General features: G+C 45.0%; 1 protein-coding gene across 1 annotated transcript; it reads left to right on the top strand.

Annotated features, from left to right (window-relative positions):
- Positions 1 to 4,807: 4,807 nt before the first annotated feature.
- LOC131592299 (C-type lectin domain family 5 member A-like) lies at positions 4,808 to 12,818 on the top strand. Its single transcript, XM_058863716.1, has 7 exons — positions 4,808 to 4,927; positions 6,941 to 7,009; positions 7,550 to 7,636; positions 9,055 to 9,120; positions 10,421 to 10,563; positions 11,189 to 11,298; positions 11,850 to 12,818. The coding sequence occupies exons 1-7, from the start codon at positions 4,846 to 4,848 to the stop codon at positions 11,998 to 12,000; spliced, it is 708 nt and encodes a 235-aa protein (XP_058719699.1). The 5' UTR covers positions 4,808 to 4,845; the 3' UTR covers positions 12,001 to 12,818.
- The last annotated feature ends 1,184 nt before the right edge of the window (positions 12,819 to 14,002 follow it).

Raw genomic sequence — 14,002 nt, 5'->3', positions numbered from 1 at the left:
GAAAAAACTGATACCAGTGAAGTATCTGCCAGTTGCAGCAGTTTTACTTATTCAGCTGTTTTCAATTCCTCTTTCACACAAGAGTAAAATGTATTTTGCACAAAATATTTTGCAATGTTATCTAAAAATGGGTAGACTTTGGAGGGAGTGAGGTAGCCAACCTTCCTTATTGTCATCAGTTGGTTGCAAAATTATTCTTGTCATAACCACTTTCTAAATATTTTTTGGATTGTGACCCAGACAGGGACCTTTTGGCTGTGAATCACTGCAGGAAAAAAATAAAATAAACACTTGTTCTTATTTGTTCAATAATAATTTTAAAAAAGGGTTTGGGGATAAACCCAAAACATTTAATTTCTCCTAAAAGAACATCCTGAAAGGAAAAATTGAAATATTTGATTTCCAAAGTATTAAACATTCCATTATTTTCAGAAAATATATTTAACGTTAACAATGCTATTTTCCTCCTTGATAGTTGAAAGTCTTTGTTTATATTAGAAAATCATTTTGGTCCCACAAAAGTTACCATTTTTTTTCAAATCTTTTACATATCAGAAAATATCTCCTAATTAATTTAGATCTGGATACAGTAAGCAAGCACATGAAATCCAGACAAATCCACATCTGCTCAGCTGTCAAGCACATCCACTGAACCCAAGGAACAGACAGTTTGAGGGAAAGACATCCTACTTACTGTAAGTGGAATTTAAGTGAGGTTTTTCTATTTGAAATCTTCCTTCTAAGCCTCTCTCACATCCTTGGTTTCTAATTTTCCTTTATACTACAATCAAAAGGTCATTATCTGATTATTGTCAAGGGATGAAAAACCAGCCCAAAGGCTTACTTTCACAAAGGAAAACACTTGTTTTTCCAAGTGTTTACTACATTCTCCATTCATAATGTATATTTAATTTAAAATATTTTATCTATTTCACAGTAGCTGATTTGCAGACTATTTATCTTTGAATTTGGATCTTGTAATGACATCTTTACCAAATCTGTTCTCTTGATGAGGTACAGAGACCCATTGGACTCAACTGACCCCAGAAGTTTCTCCATCTCTGACCTGAGGCTGCACAATGTAAGTACTGGACAAGAGCCTGGTATGTTAAAAAACTCCCCTTCTTCTGTCTTTCTTGGTCATGGCCACACTGAGTTTGCGATTGCACAGGCCAAAAGATGGACATGACAGGTCTTGGAAACATGGATATAAAGCTGGCAAGAGTAGGAGTGAAGTGGGAGTGTGAAGGGTTATTTGTTAGGAAAATGCTGTCAGATGTTGCCCATGCCCTTAGCTAGAGTTTAGGAAGCCAAATTCATTAGGTGCTAATGAATTGCAACAGAATTATTAACACAGACATCTCATTATTAACACAGACATACAGGGCCATTGTCCCACCCATACAGGCCCACATAAAAATAATTTACTGAAGGTATTACCACTCCCCATCATAGTTTTGTGGGAGATACACAATACCACAGAGAAATAATAAGTATACATTTAAATGCTGAAAAGTGTGGCTGAGTGCTCAGAAATACAATACAAACTACCCTGTGTGCTATCTCCAGTATTAAGGTATGCAGCATCTCAGTATCACATGAAAGGATTTACAAGGGGAGATGGAGCCCCCTTTTAACTTCCCCTCCATGGTATTTGCACCATGCTTGTCAAATTGAGTTCAAAAGCACCAACTCAGTGGGGTGTTGCACCTTCCTTCTTCAAACAGCACCGGCCCACACAGTCAGCACTCCCTCAAGATGCAGCAAAACCTGCTGATCAGCGTAGGCAATATTCCACAGGAAAGAGGGGCACTATTTTTATGGCAAAATTTATGGGATTGGGGCTATCATGTGCTTGTCACTCCAGAAAAACAGCAGTGAAAACCAAAAAAGTTGATTGAACTCAATGGATGTTTCCTACACTCCGTCTGTGTTACAATTGGCAAATTAGTAATGCAATTCCCTAATAGAAAAAAAATTCTGAATGAAAAATGAATTAAGGCTTGGTGGAGCTGAAAAATCACAGAATACTTTGGGTTGCCCACAGAAGCTGTGGCTGCCTCATGCCTGGCAGTGTCCAAGGCCAGGTTGGATGGGGCTCTGAGCAAACTGAGATAGTGGAAGGTGTCCCTGCCCATGGCAGGGGTTTGGAACAAGATGATCTTTAAGATTCTTTCCAACCCATTCCACCTTTCTGGAGATGTGGAATGGCTTCCAACTGACTTTGTTGTGACAGTAGCCCAGCTTTTATACTCTTAAACAAACAAGCTGACGTAATTTCTAGTTTCATTCTTCTGTTAGATTTCTCTCAAAGCCTGGCCAGGGCTCAAGGGTGAACCAAAGGAGATGTCTTTGATTGTGTACCCCTCTAATTAGGCCAGATGTGGCCTTATCCGGTTTCTGGATATGCAAAGTAAACACTTGTTTTGCCAATAAACAAACACATACAATAATAGTTCATTCGTAATTGAATATATCTATCTCTATCTCTATATCCATATCTATGTCTATATCCACATATAAATAACATTTGGTTGGAAGGTTCATCTAGAGGCAACTTTGGCTCAGTGTCTGTTGTTGAGGCCTCGGTCAGGGTCTGTTGTTCAGGCCCCAGTACTTCATCTGCCTGTCACAGAATTTCTGGACACGTCTCCCTGTCAGGTCTGAGGGCCACTGCAAACCTTCATTTGACCACAGTACAAACTTTTGAGTCCTCAACCACCACAGAAACGGCTTCACTTCCTCCTCTTTCTCTCACACAGCTGGTGATTGCTTGGCTTTTCTGGGCCTCTGATTATGGGACATGAGGCACAGAATACCAGAACACATCCCTGGCCCTTTGAAGAAACCTCTGCCATTACCACTGGCAGCAGAGGGTGTTCCAGATCTGATGGCCCTGAGAGAATACTTCCATAAGAGAAAATTGTCTCTCTGTAGAAGAAAAAGGTTCAATCAGAATTGATATTTATTTTATTAAAAATAATCACTCAACTTTTTCCTATAGTTGGTTCTAAGTCAGAAAAGCAATGTCTTATAGTTCTGTAAAGACAGAAAAACAGTAATCATAGAATTATGGAATGGTTTGGGTTGGAAAGGACTTTAAGATGCTCTCATTCCTCCTTTCCTGCCATGGGCAGGGACACCTTCCACTACCCTAGGTTGCTCAGAGCCCTCTCCAACCTGACCTTGGACACTGTCAGAGATGGGGCACCCACAGCCTCTCTGGGCAACCTTTGCCAGGGCCTCACCACCCTCACAGGTTATTTTATTATTTCTTCCTAATATCCAATTTAAACCTCCTCTCTGACACTGTGAAGCCATTGCCTCTTGCTGGTCACCCCAGGCCCTTGTCAAGAGTCTCTCTCCTTCTTTCTTCTAGCACTAGAAGCATCTTTCTTCAGGCACTGGAAGGCCACAATGAGGTCACCCCAAAGCTTCTCTTGTCCAGGCTGAAAAATTCTCTGACTTTCGTCATGGCAGAGGTGCTCCAGCTTCTCAACTCAGCTCAACATTGTTGGCCTCATGTGGACTCTCTCCAACAGCTCCATGTCCTTCCTGTGCTGGGACTCCAGAGAGAAAAGAGGCCACCCCTCAGCCTCCTTTTCTCCAGACTGGAAAAAACATGAAATCCTCAGCTGCTCTGCACAGGACATTCCTTCCAACCCTTCCACCAACTTTGTTCTCTTCCTCTGAGCCTGCATTCAAGGACCTTCACACCCTTCTTAAATTCTAGGGCCCTGGGCTGGTTTTGGCTGGGATAGAGCTCATTTCCTTCATAGCAACTGGTATGGGCTACGTTTTGGATTTGTGCTGGAACAGTGTTGAGAACAGGGATTGCTGAGAAGAGATTAAACAGAGTAGGAGTCCTCTGTTTGTCACCCCACCCCACCACTGAGGGGGCTGAGGGTGCACAAGGAGTTGAGAGGGGACACAGCTGACCCCAACTGCCCAGAGGCATATGACAAACCTGGAAAGCCAAGGGATTGTTTTGTTTAGGCTGCACTATTCCAGCTGCTGCCTTTGCATATTAAGTACCTTTTGCACTTCCCAAAACAGGCTGGACAAATCCCCCTTTCTGAATCTCCATTTGCCCCCAGAATTCCCTTGTAGAGAAGCAGACAATGTCTGTGAGCTGCACAGAGCCCACAGTGCTCAGGACACAGCAGGGAAAAGTGTTTTGCGTGTGGGTGTATGAAGCTTCCGGTGCCAGAACCACTTCCCAACACAGGTGACCTCAGAGCAGCGATAAACTTGTATTTCCTTGTCGCTATCCCTCTCCTCGATGGGACCCCTCTGTCCCACCCCCTGTGGTGCGAGCCTGCTCGTCTCAAGGCACAGGCGGCGGAGGGGTCCTGGAGTGGATACAACACAGACTCAAAGTATCTGGACACAGGAGGCTCAAACTTGCTGGAATAATCCCGGGTTTATTGTCTGTGTTCCATCCGGGGCAAGAGAGAGTCCGAAATGCTCAGGGTCTTATCTCTTATACCAGGGGGCAGGGGTGATTAGGAGATGCAGGAAGGTCACAGCCAGTGGGAAGGGGGAAGGGAAAGAAGGTTCTCAGGTAGGAACTAACATTACACAACCCAGAGGTGAGTTTTACCCTTGGGAGGTACCAAGACTTTTAGATGCACTACAACATTTCCTCATGTTACTGACATAGAACCCCGTGTCATCAAAAGATTAAGCAGAAATAGACTTTTCATCAGAATTCTATGCATGACTGGAAGAGTCAAGAACTTCCTCCTGAAGTTTAGAAAGGGGAGGGAGCTCTGAGTTGTACCCAGCCTAGAGGATCACTCTCAGAACAGCTGAGGGAGGGAAAAAAGAGAAGCAGAAACAAGAATGGCAGAAAATGTCCTCTATGCTGACTTGAACTTCCCTCAATCAACCAGACCCAGAATCCTGACGGTCCCTGATGTCCAAGGTAGGTCCAGTGCTGAGCACTGAGCTTTTTCTTGCATTCTCCAGTCTCTCCCCTGCATATATTGAGAGAGTTCCTTGGAGTACCAAAGTCCCAAAGAGCACAAGGAAAACATGAGGGCAAGTGCTGGAAAACTGCAGGTGGAGTGTCCAGATAGGATTGTTTATATTTACAAAGGCCAGTTGTTAAATGATCTACTTTTCTCTTGCTAAGGTGCAAGTGTGAGGGAGCATCTCTGGTGTGATATTCAGAGTAGTTTTTATCCATTTTGAAGATTATTCCAGAGCTGAACATCCACTATTCCTGCCCTAGGTTTGTTGTCCCCCAGCAGACAGGGATTCCTGCAGCAAACTGCTCAGGATGGAGTGGCTGCTGTTGCTGGTGTTTGCAGCAGTCTCCTGCACAGCTGTTCCTGCTCCCTGAGCACTGCAGGCATTGCCTGGGGGCTTTTCCTCCTGCTCTGGCTGTACAAACTGCTTGTTTAATGCACAAGTGTGAAATGTTTCATGGACAGGTTTAGTCTGATTTAGGATCAAAGACCGAAAAACTCTGACCTATGATTTATCTTTAATGAGTTTAAAATTTTTACATAAATTTTATGTAAAATTTAACAATGTCTTTTTTGCAACATCTGCATAAAAGTACATCCTAAAAAAATACGACTTCATACAGTTTGTCTCTGTGTTTAATTTTCTTTTTTCTTTCCTTCCTTTCTAACCTTCCTTTCACTCTGACAGAAATTATTTCTTGACATCCAGTGTTTGTCTTTTGCACAAAGGGTGGACCCTCTGCATCTATTTTCAGATGGGTGGAGTTACTAACACCCCAGGAAACAGGGTTTTACTACCCCTTTCAACAGATTAATTCAGGGCTCAATTGCCCACAATAGATGCCACCTGATTACAAGTTCCATTTTCTTTATAATTTAACCCATGCGTTCCTATTCAAAATTTTCGTAGATTTCTAGTAACATTTTTATGTTTCTCTGCTTGTGCCTTTCGGGGAAACCCCTACCAGCTTCCGTGTGTTCACTGAGTTTATGTACAAGATTTCCCAGATATTGTCTCCATCTTCTGAAAAGAGCTCAAAACCCTGGCTTCTGTCTTAGCTCTTTACAGTGATAAAACCCAGGAGGCTCAATGTTGCATATCACGAAGACTTTGAGAGTTTTATAATATTGCAACATCTTTTTTTTTTACTTTCTACCCACTTTTTATCTCCCTCTGATCTTTCTTTCCTCTCCATATGTTTTCTTCCCTGCTGGTTTGTATTTATTACCTGCAGATGATAGAAGAGATTTCACTATTCTCCATGTTATCTTGTTAATTTTGATAAGATCTCAAACCCCTCCAAATTTAGCACAATCTGCAGTTTTCAGGCTTTGATGTTTTAGTCATTCTCACCATTCCTGTCTGGATGAACAACCGTAGGCCACCTTTGGCACTTTCTGTCAAGATTGACTATGTGGGTGTGTGCCCCTGTCCCCTCTGGTGTTGTCTGCCTTGAAGAAAAAACAGATCTGTTCCTGCCCATAGCAAGTGCTCCAAGGGTGAAAGTGTCATCATGGAACATGGACTCATAATATCCTGAGCTGGAAGGGACCCACAAGGATCATTCAGTCCAACTCCTGGCTCTGCACAGACACCCCAACAATCCCACCCTGTGCATCCCTGAGAGCTCTGTTCAAACTCTCCTGGAGCTCTGGCAGCCTTGGGGCTGTGACCGTTTCCTGGGAGCCTGTTCAGTGCCCCAGCACCCTCTGGGGGAAGAACCTTTCCCTGATATCCAGCCTGACCCTGTCCTCTCCAGCTGTATCTCTTGGGTCCTGTCCCTGGCCAGCACAGAGCACAGATCAGTGCCTATAGTAGAGAAAAATATAATTTGTGCATAGTTAGCCACAGTCACATCAACCAGTTGCTGTCCTGTGTTCAGCATTTCTCATAATTTCAGTCATTTTTGTTTAATTTAAGTTGATTCACAGCTCTCTCTGTGCTTTGTTCTTATTCCTGGACTCAGATTGTACCTACGCAGAAGTTAAAGTGAAATCCCAAGACACAAATGCTGCAGCAGACTGCAAATCATCTGGTGAGTTTAACTGTCTGATAAAGTGATGGGAATTTAAACAAGAAGGGGAGAGGGGCTGTTTCTGATGCCCCAAACATGCTGTGACACAAAACCATGAGGACACAACTGTCTGCTTTCCACACTCAGAGCAGGGGCAGCTGAGGTGTTGCATCCTGTGCCCCTAAACACTTGTTGGCTTTCCCTGGCAAAGGAATAGAAGGGTAAGATGGGCCACACACAACCACCCCTGAGCCCTGGCTCCTGCCCCCAGCAGCAGTGAAAAGTGAATAAAGGAGATGAGGGAGCAGGGGGTGGCCACTGATTGCTAGGACTCTCCTCCTTTTCACCTCTCCTCAAACCCACTGCAAGTTGGGATCTATTCAGTTCCCTGAGCACAGGTGACCAGAGCTAGTGGGGAAGCACTGGGACATTCAGCCTGGCTCCAGCTTGCAGATCTGGAAGGCCCCAGATTCCCAGTGTGGGCCTGAAAAGGGCACCTTGGAATGCAGAGGAAAGGCGCTTCTGTCCCACTGTTCCCCTAATCTTTATTTTTCTCTGTAGGTAAAAGCTGTTGTTCCAGAAAACATATTGCTATATTGGTGGTGATAATCCTCATACTGGTCCTGGCAGTATATTTAATAATCACATGTAAGTCCTTTTGTTAGTGTCATAACAGCAATTAATTTGTGTCTTGCTCCCACTGACTGATGTCCAGGCCATGACATATAAATCCAGTGGGAACAGAAGCTTGCTTTGAAGGAAAAGGACAGCAGTTTTTTGCCAACCATGTAAGAGGAAATCTGTAAGAGTCAGGTGGTTTGAAAGATTAAAATTCCAACAGATGGAAAAGCCAAAATCCAAATGAAAAACTGACAACACTGAAATGACAAAGAATTTATTATACAAATGTTTTGAAGAAACAAGTTAAGATCTGATAATGCTTACCAGTAATATCATTGCTAACTGTGAGAATCCCACAAGGTGGTGAGGTTATATCATGAGAACAAGATGTCAATAAAACAAAAAATCTTAAAATAGTTATGAATTAAAGTTCATTTGAAGGAGGCAAATAAACCACATCTTAAGGGAGTTTGCTTAAGATCATAACATATTTTGAGTTACATAAAAAGATAAATAATATTTTGGACCAAAAAAAAAAATCTTACTTACATCAGAAAAATAATTTAATAGATCCATTTGGTATTTCCTTGTTTTCAAAGAACCATTTTTAAATTTCAGATGGTTTTGCTTGTTTCATTCCATCCTTTCACAGCTGAGAAAGCTTGAGAAGCTTCCACAACCAATCGCTCTCAAGTCCCAGAGTTTGCCACTAGCTCAGAGATGCACATGGGGAAGACATGGAAAAGCCTTTGATCCTTGGAACTTAAAAAATAGGGCTGGGGGAGGCAATTTATTCTTCTTTTTCAAGGCAAAGAGTTCAGGATTGATATGTGACAGTGCCCTGACATTTATAAAATGTCAAACAGCAAAGGGTGAGGCAAATTAAAGACAGATAATAAACCAACAGAAAATAAAAAAGTGTAATTTGCATTTAATACAGCTTTAAGTCTAACATGGAAAGAGGAGTCCTTAGATCCAGGACTGGCTTTAGTTAGAGTTCCTTTGTGGGGCTCAGTACTGGCTCAGAACAGCTACAGACCTGAAAAAATACTCCTAAGAAACTTGAGATCTAGATCAAACTCGAGAAATGAAATCAAAGTAGTTTATAAGTTCAAGAGCACACAGGTTTCACTTGTGTCCCAAATAAAAACTGGTGCATTTTGAGTTTATTCTAAGTTTTAGTTTTTTATTAATTTTCCATAGGGTCTTGTAGGGTTATGCCAACTACACTGTTATTAAGATATAAGTTATTTAAATGAACTAAAGTGTTGCCTTTTACTCAGTGGAACCTGACCTGACCATTTCATGACTTTTTATAGTAGAATCATGAGCAAAGAGACAGAGTCTGCATTCTGTGTTGGGTGATGGGGCAGGGGTCAGAGAGCTCCAGCAGAGCTCTGACAGTGGTCATTCCTTGCAAGCAGAAACTGTGTTCTTATTTCCAGATGGTCCCACTGCAGGCAGCCAAAACAGCTCAACAACTTTGTCCCACATCCCTGAAGAGGAATTAGGTAGGCAATCTTCTGTCATTCCAAAGGGAGTTGCCAGAAGCCTGTTGGATTGAATGCTAAGGAGGACAGAAAGGGGGCTGTGTCAGGATTTTGTTCAGAAGAAAAACAACCCCTCTGCCATGTCAGGAATACAAACCTTACCCTGAACACTCCCAGGATGAGCTTTGGAGCCCATGGAGGGTTTACATTTGCACCTCCTTTGGAACCAGTGCTGATCCAGCTCTGCATTCCTGTTCCACAGGAAAGAACTGATGCCTCTCTGCTGCCAGAGCAGAGCAGTCTGAGGCCAGGAAGGGACAAGAGGAACAATCCCTCTTTGACCCCAGCCCTGCAGGGAGCAGGATGGACAATGTGCTTGTGTTGCTTTCCAAGGCCCCTCCACTGCCAGCCTTTGGCCTCAGTGCAGTTCCATGCTGTTGAAAAATGGCTTGCTTCTCGAGGCCATAGCTCCTTGGAAGGCCTGCACAACCCTGACTTTGAGCTAGCATAAGTCCTTGGCAGAATATTGTATCAAAGAAATGAAGAAGACTAATTGTTAATAAGACAATGAAGAATAAGAATTTAGGATGAGAAATCTGCTAAATGTATCTTAATAAGTTTTACTAAAAAGTATCTTATAGAGCTCGGGTGTTATGAGCTGGACCAATAGAAATGTAGAAATTAACACGTGAAAAATAGTGAAAAAATTATCCAATCATAGTAGAATACAGATCGCATGTTACCTTTTCAAAATACTATAAAAATGTAGCTAAGATGGTAATAAATTGGGAACAAGCAGCTAACTCACATTGGGTCGTCTCTTGATTCCCGAACCCATCTCCTACACCATGCTGCTCTTTAGGAGCTGCTGGATCCCCAACCAAAGTGTCTCCTGCAGGCCCTGTCTCCCTGAATCCCAGCTCCCCTCCTCAGATCCTCCCACTGCCCTGCCTGGCAATGCACACAAATGTTGCTGCTTTCAGTAGCACCTCTGCTTCCCAGTTCTGCATCAGGCAAACCAGACTTCAGGGATCTGAGAGCTGCTTCTGTGCCCTGAGCATTTCACTGTATGCCCTGATCAAAGATGGGAAGGGCTGGATCATGTTTGCCATGCTGCTCTGTGTCTGGCTCTTGCCTGGTGATTCTGGGCTGGTATCAGCTCCAGAGGCTGTGGGGGATCCCTGATGCTCTGTTGACAATTCCCAGCAGGAGCACACGGGGATTTCTGTGGCTGGAATTTCCTCTCTGACCTCTCTTTCGTCGTGGCATCCTTTGGTCAGCATGAGCATGGATTTTCCACACCTCTTCTTCCCTTCTGCAGGGTGCCCCCCACTATGGAGAAAACATGGGAGAAAATGCTACTTCTTTTCTCCAGAGAAGAAAGAGAAGGACTGGGAAGCCTCCCGTAGAGAGTGCAATACCATGGAGTCAGACCTGGTGGTCATTGACAGCAGGGAAGACATGGTGAGATCCAACTCCTGGGGCAACTGCTCAGAGGCGGGAGCTGCCTGGCCAAGGGCTGAGCAGTGACATTTGTGCCGGCTCCTGTCACATGTCCTTGGGCTCTGGGACGTGCTGCCAGCCATGGACACCCCAGCCCAGGCAGTTGGAGCAAAGCTCTGCACAGGGGGAGGTCTCCTGGGGCTTGGAGTCCTGCCCCTGGAAGTTTCTATGCCCAGGCCTGATGCCATGGTAAGGAGCAAACTCCCTGCCCAGCTGGCTGGGGTTTCACAGGGATTTAGCACACAGGCCATGGAGATTGAACAGACACTGTAAGAAATCCATGGCTGTGACAAAACCTGAAAAGGCTTTGCCACCCCCATCAGAAGGGAAAAGTGTCCCCAGGTATCAAGTCACAGCTGTTAAACTTCAAACTACACCTATAATAGCACCACAGGTGAATTATTGCATTTGTTATATTCATAAGGGGCCTCCAAAATGGAGAAACTCATCCTCTGGAGCTGTGGGAAGAGGTGCTGTGGCTGGATGCATACTGCACTCTCTGTGCTGGCTATTTAACACTGAGACTTGTGCCTCTGGTGAAGAAAATGTCATTTTCATGTATTCCCATTGTTGGCTTCCTTTCCAGAGTTACCTTCTCTCAGTATCAGAATATGCGTACTACTTACTTGGTCTCAAATACTTTGAAAAGAAGAAGGAATGGAAGTGGATCAACGGCATGAAACATGACCCAACAATGTGAGCTGAATCCAGCAAGTCCCTGCCATGCAATGTCTGGGAACAGGAAAATCCCAAAGCCAGAGCAAAGGGCAGAGAGCACGAGGGAGATCAGGGACTGTAGTTGGGGGGAGCCTGATTCGTTGAGATCCAGATGTTTCAGCACATGCCTGTGCCAAGGGAAGGGAGCCTTTCAGTGCCAGGGAACACAGGCCTGTCCCATCAGAGTGGCAGGAGAGGACACAGCTGTAGTTCTGCTGGCAAAGGAAGAATCTGACTGGATGCAGTTTCCTGGGGGAAGGAAGGAGACAAGAGGCAGGGACAAGAGAGAGGGTGATGTCAGCACCATTGGTTGGAGGGGACCAAAGCAGGGGAAGGTCTGGATGGGAAAGCACTGCCCAGAAACTCTTGTGGAGATGTGGGGAACAAAAATGAGGAATAGGAGAGAGATTCCAGCAAGGCAGTTTCTGATCCCAGTGACAGTAACACAGCTTAGCAGCCAGGCCAGGTGCCACTCTGCCTTTCTCTGCATGTCAGGAATGTAATCAAATTTGACTTTTTCCCCTGTTCAGGTTCAATATAACCAGACCTTTTAGCGACTATGAATGCACAACCATTGGATTTGGTGAAGTAGAAACTGCACCTTGTGGTGGGTCCCAAACAACACGAAATATGTGTGAAAAAAATGCGACAATTTTAAAAAGGCATCAGAAAGAGAGCTAAAAACAAGAGGTCCAGGCTATGTTATCCCCAGCTTCCTGTAGGAAATGTGGATGGGATGTGACTCATTTCTCTTCAGCTGCCCAATCTCTTCTCCCAGGGACTCCTGCAGCCTCCCTTGAGACTTGTGGCTGAGCTCAGCCCACCCTTTTTTCTTTGATGTTGTCTGAGCTTGGATGGATCCCCTCTGGAAGAGCTGGCACTGGAGCACAGGAGGGGTCTGGGACTGTCTTGTGCCAGAGGTGGCACTTCCAGGCAGGCACTGCCAGAGGAAAGGAGTCCAGGCTGGGGATAGGGGTGATCCCAAACAGATCCTGACTCTGCAAGTAACATCCATCCAGAGACCTGCCTGGGCACAAGGAGACCCTTCCTGGACACAGCCTTATCTTGCTTCCAGCCAGAAGGGAAGGGCAGCACAGATTTCTGGTTGGGATCTGACAGGGAAGGATCTGACCCCTCTTCTTGCCAGGTCCTGTGGCCAGGATGGACAGAATAAAGCCAGGTGTGGGTGTGGATAAGCCTTCCCTTGTCCCAGACTGTCTGTTCCATGGGATCCCAGAGCCTGTGGGGCAAATGGGAATCAGCACAAGGGAAAGGAACCTACAGCAGCACAGCTCTGGGCATAAAATCAGCCCCATTCCTGTGTAAGGAAGGCGTGTCAGATTTAGGATCTGCTGAGGAAGGGCACAGAATGGAGGCCAGCAGAGACCAGCAAGGCCTGAAGAACAGAGTCCCAACAGAAGCTGTACTGGGCAAAAAACAGAACAATGAAACCCACAGTGACCTGTGAAGGAGCTGGTGAGAAGTATGAGAGTGGCCTGCAGGGAGTGGCAACACCGTGCTCTGCCCTCTTTTTCTTGGAGATTGATCACAGGTGGAAATGATGCCTGAGGGCTTTTCCTGCTCAGAAAAGTTCAAGCCAACACAGAAACAGGCGGCACCAGGAAAACAGAGCTGTGATGAGTAAACAGGGAATGCCACCAAAGCTTTGCCCATGTGCTTCAGTGGCTCTTGGGACCCTGTCTGACTCCAAGAATTATCATTCTTACTGTGTCCTTTCAGGCAATATCATTCCTCCTTTATTGGTGCCTTTCATGGCTCTCTCCTTCAGCAGCAGGATGGAGAAAGCTCTGTGAAGTCCTTGAGGAAGTGACACTGATGGCCTGGTTTGTCACTGAGAAAAAAATTGCTCAATCAAAAAATCTATACACAACATGTTGTGGCCACTGGAAGGGAAAATGGAATCCTGCAGGTAAATCTGTCTCTTTCTAAATTGAAAGCACATTTTCACATCCCTCACACCAGCCCTCCTCACTAACTGCTCCCATCAAGATGCTTTGGAAATATATTTGCAGTTCTTTACCTGACTTTCAATCCCCAAAGAACAGAGTTAGAACACGGAGCTGTAGCAGAACAATCTCAGTCTCAGACCCCAGGATCTGCACTGTTATTCCAAAAGGAAGCTGAGCTGGAGAAGCTCTTTGCTCGCACTCACTTTACTGGAGAGGGTGGGAGAGCATTCTATGTTGTGTTATAGATTTCTGCCCTTCTATTTTCATATTCCAGCTGCTGGAATGTACCCCCTTGGATCAAGTGGGCTCTCCTGAAGGGCCACGGAAAAGCCTCTTCCCTGGGAGCCACTGGCCCTCAGCTGGAGCTTTCAGCAGGCAGCAGAGGCAGCAGCTGTGCACCAGAGGGGTGGGAAGGGGAAGCCACCCTGGGGCCACTGCGGAACTGCACAAACCCCATCAAACCCAAAAAGCCACAGGAAGACTCAGGACTCGGGAGCAACTACAGCTTGCAAGGAAATCACCAAGGGCAGAAGTTCGACTGAAAGTGCTTTGTTTCCTCTGCCTCTTGTGTTGTTCTTGTTCACAGTTCTCTGATCCTGTGATCTAAGTTTTACAATAAACTTTCCCTTTACAGTGTGTGTTTCTTGGATTACCTCTGACATCCCTACTGCAAGGGAAGGGTGAAACATTTCCTCCTCACTCTGGTGTGGTCA

This window comes from Poecile atricapillus, chromosome W, assembly GCF_030490865.1.
Source record: "Poecile atricapillus isolate bPoeAtr1 chromosome W, bPoeAtr1.hap1, whole genome shotgun sequence".
NCBI lineage: Eukaryota > Metazoa > Chordata > Aves > Passeriformes > Paridae > Poecile > Poecile atricapillus.
Note: the sequence above shows the minus strand (reverse complement) of the source record. Positions and strands in the feature narration are given on the sequence as shown.

Coding starts and splice junctions, on each gene's coding strand:
- LOC131592299 (XM_058863716.1), top strand. CDS start 4,846: ATGGCAGAAAATGTCCTCTATGCTGACTTGAACTTCCCTCAATCAACC. Junction 4,928..6,940: donor GACGGTCCCTGATGTCCAAG/GTAGGTCCAGTG, acceptor TCCTGGACTCAG/ATTGTACCTACGCAGAAGTT. Junction 11,299..11,849: donor ATGAAACATGACCCAACAAT/GTGAGCTGAATC, acceptor TCCCCTGTTCAG/GTTCAATATAACCAGACCTT.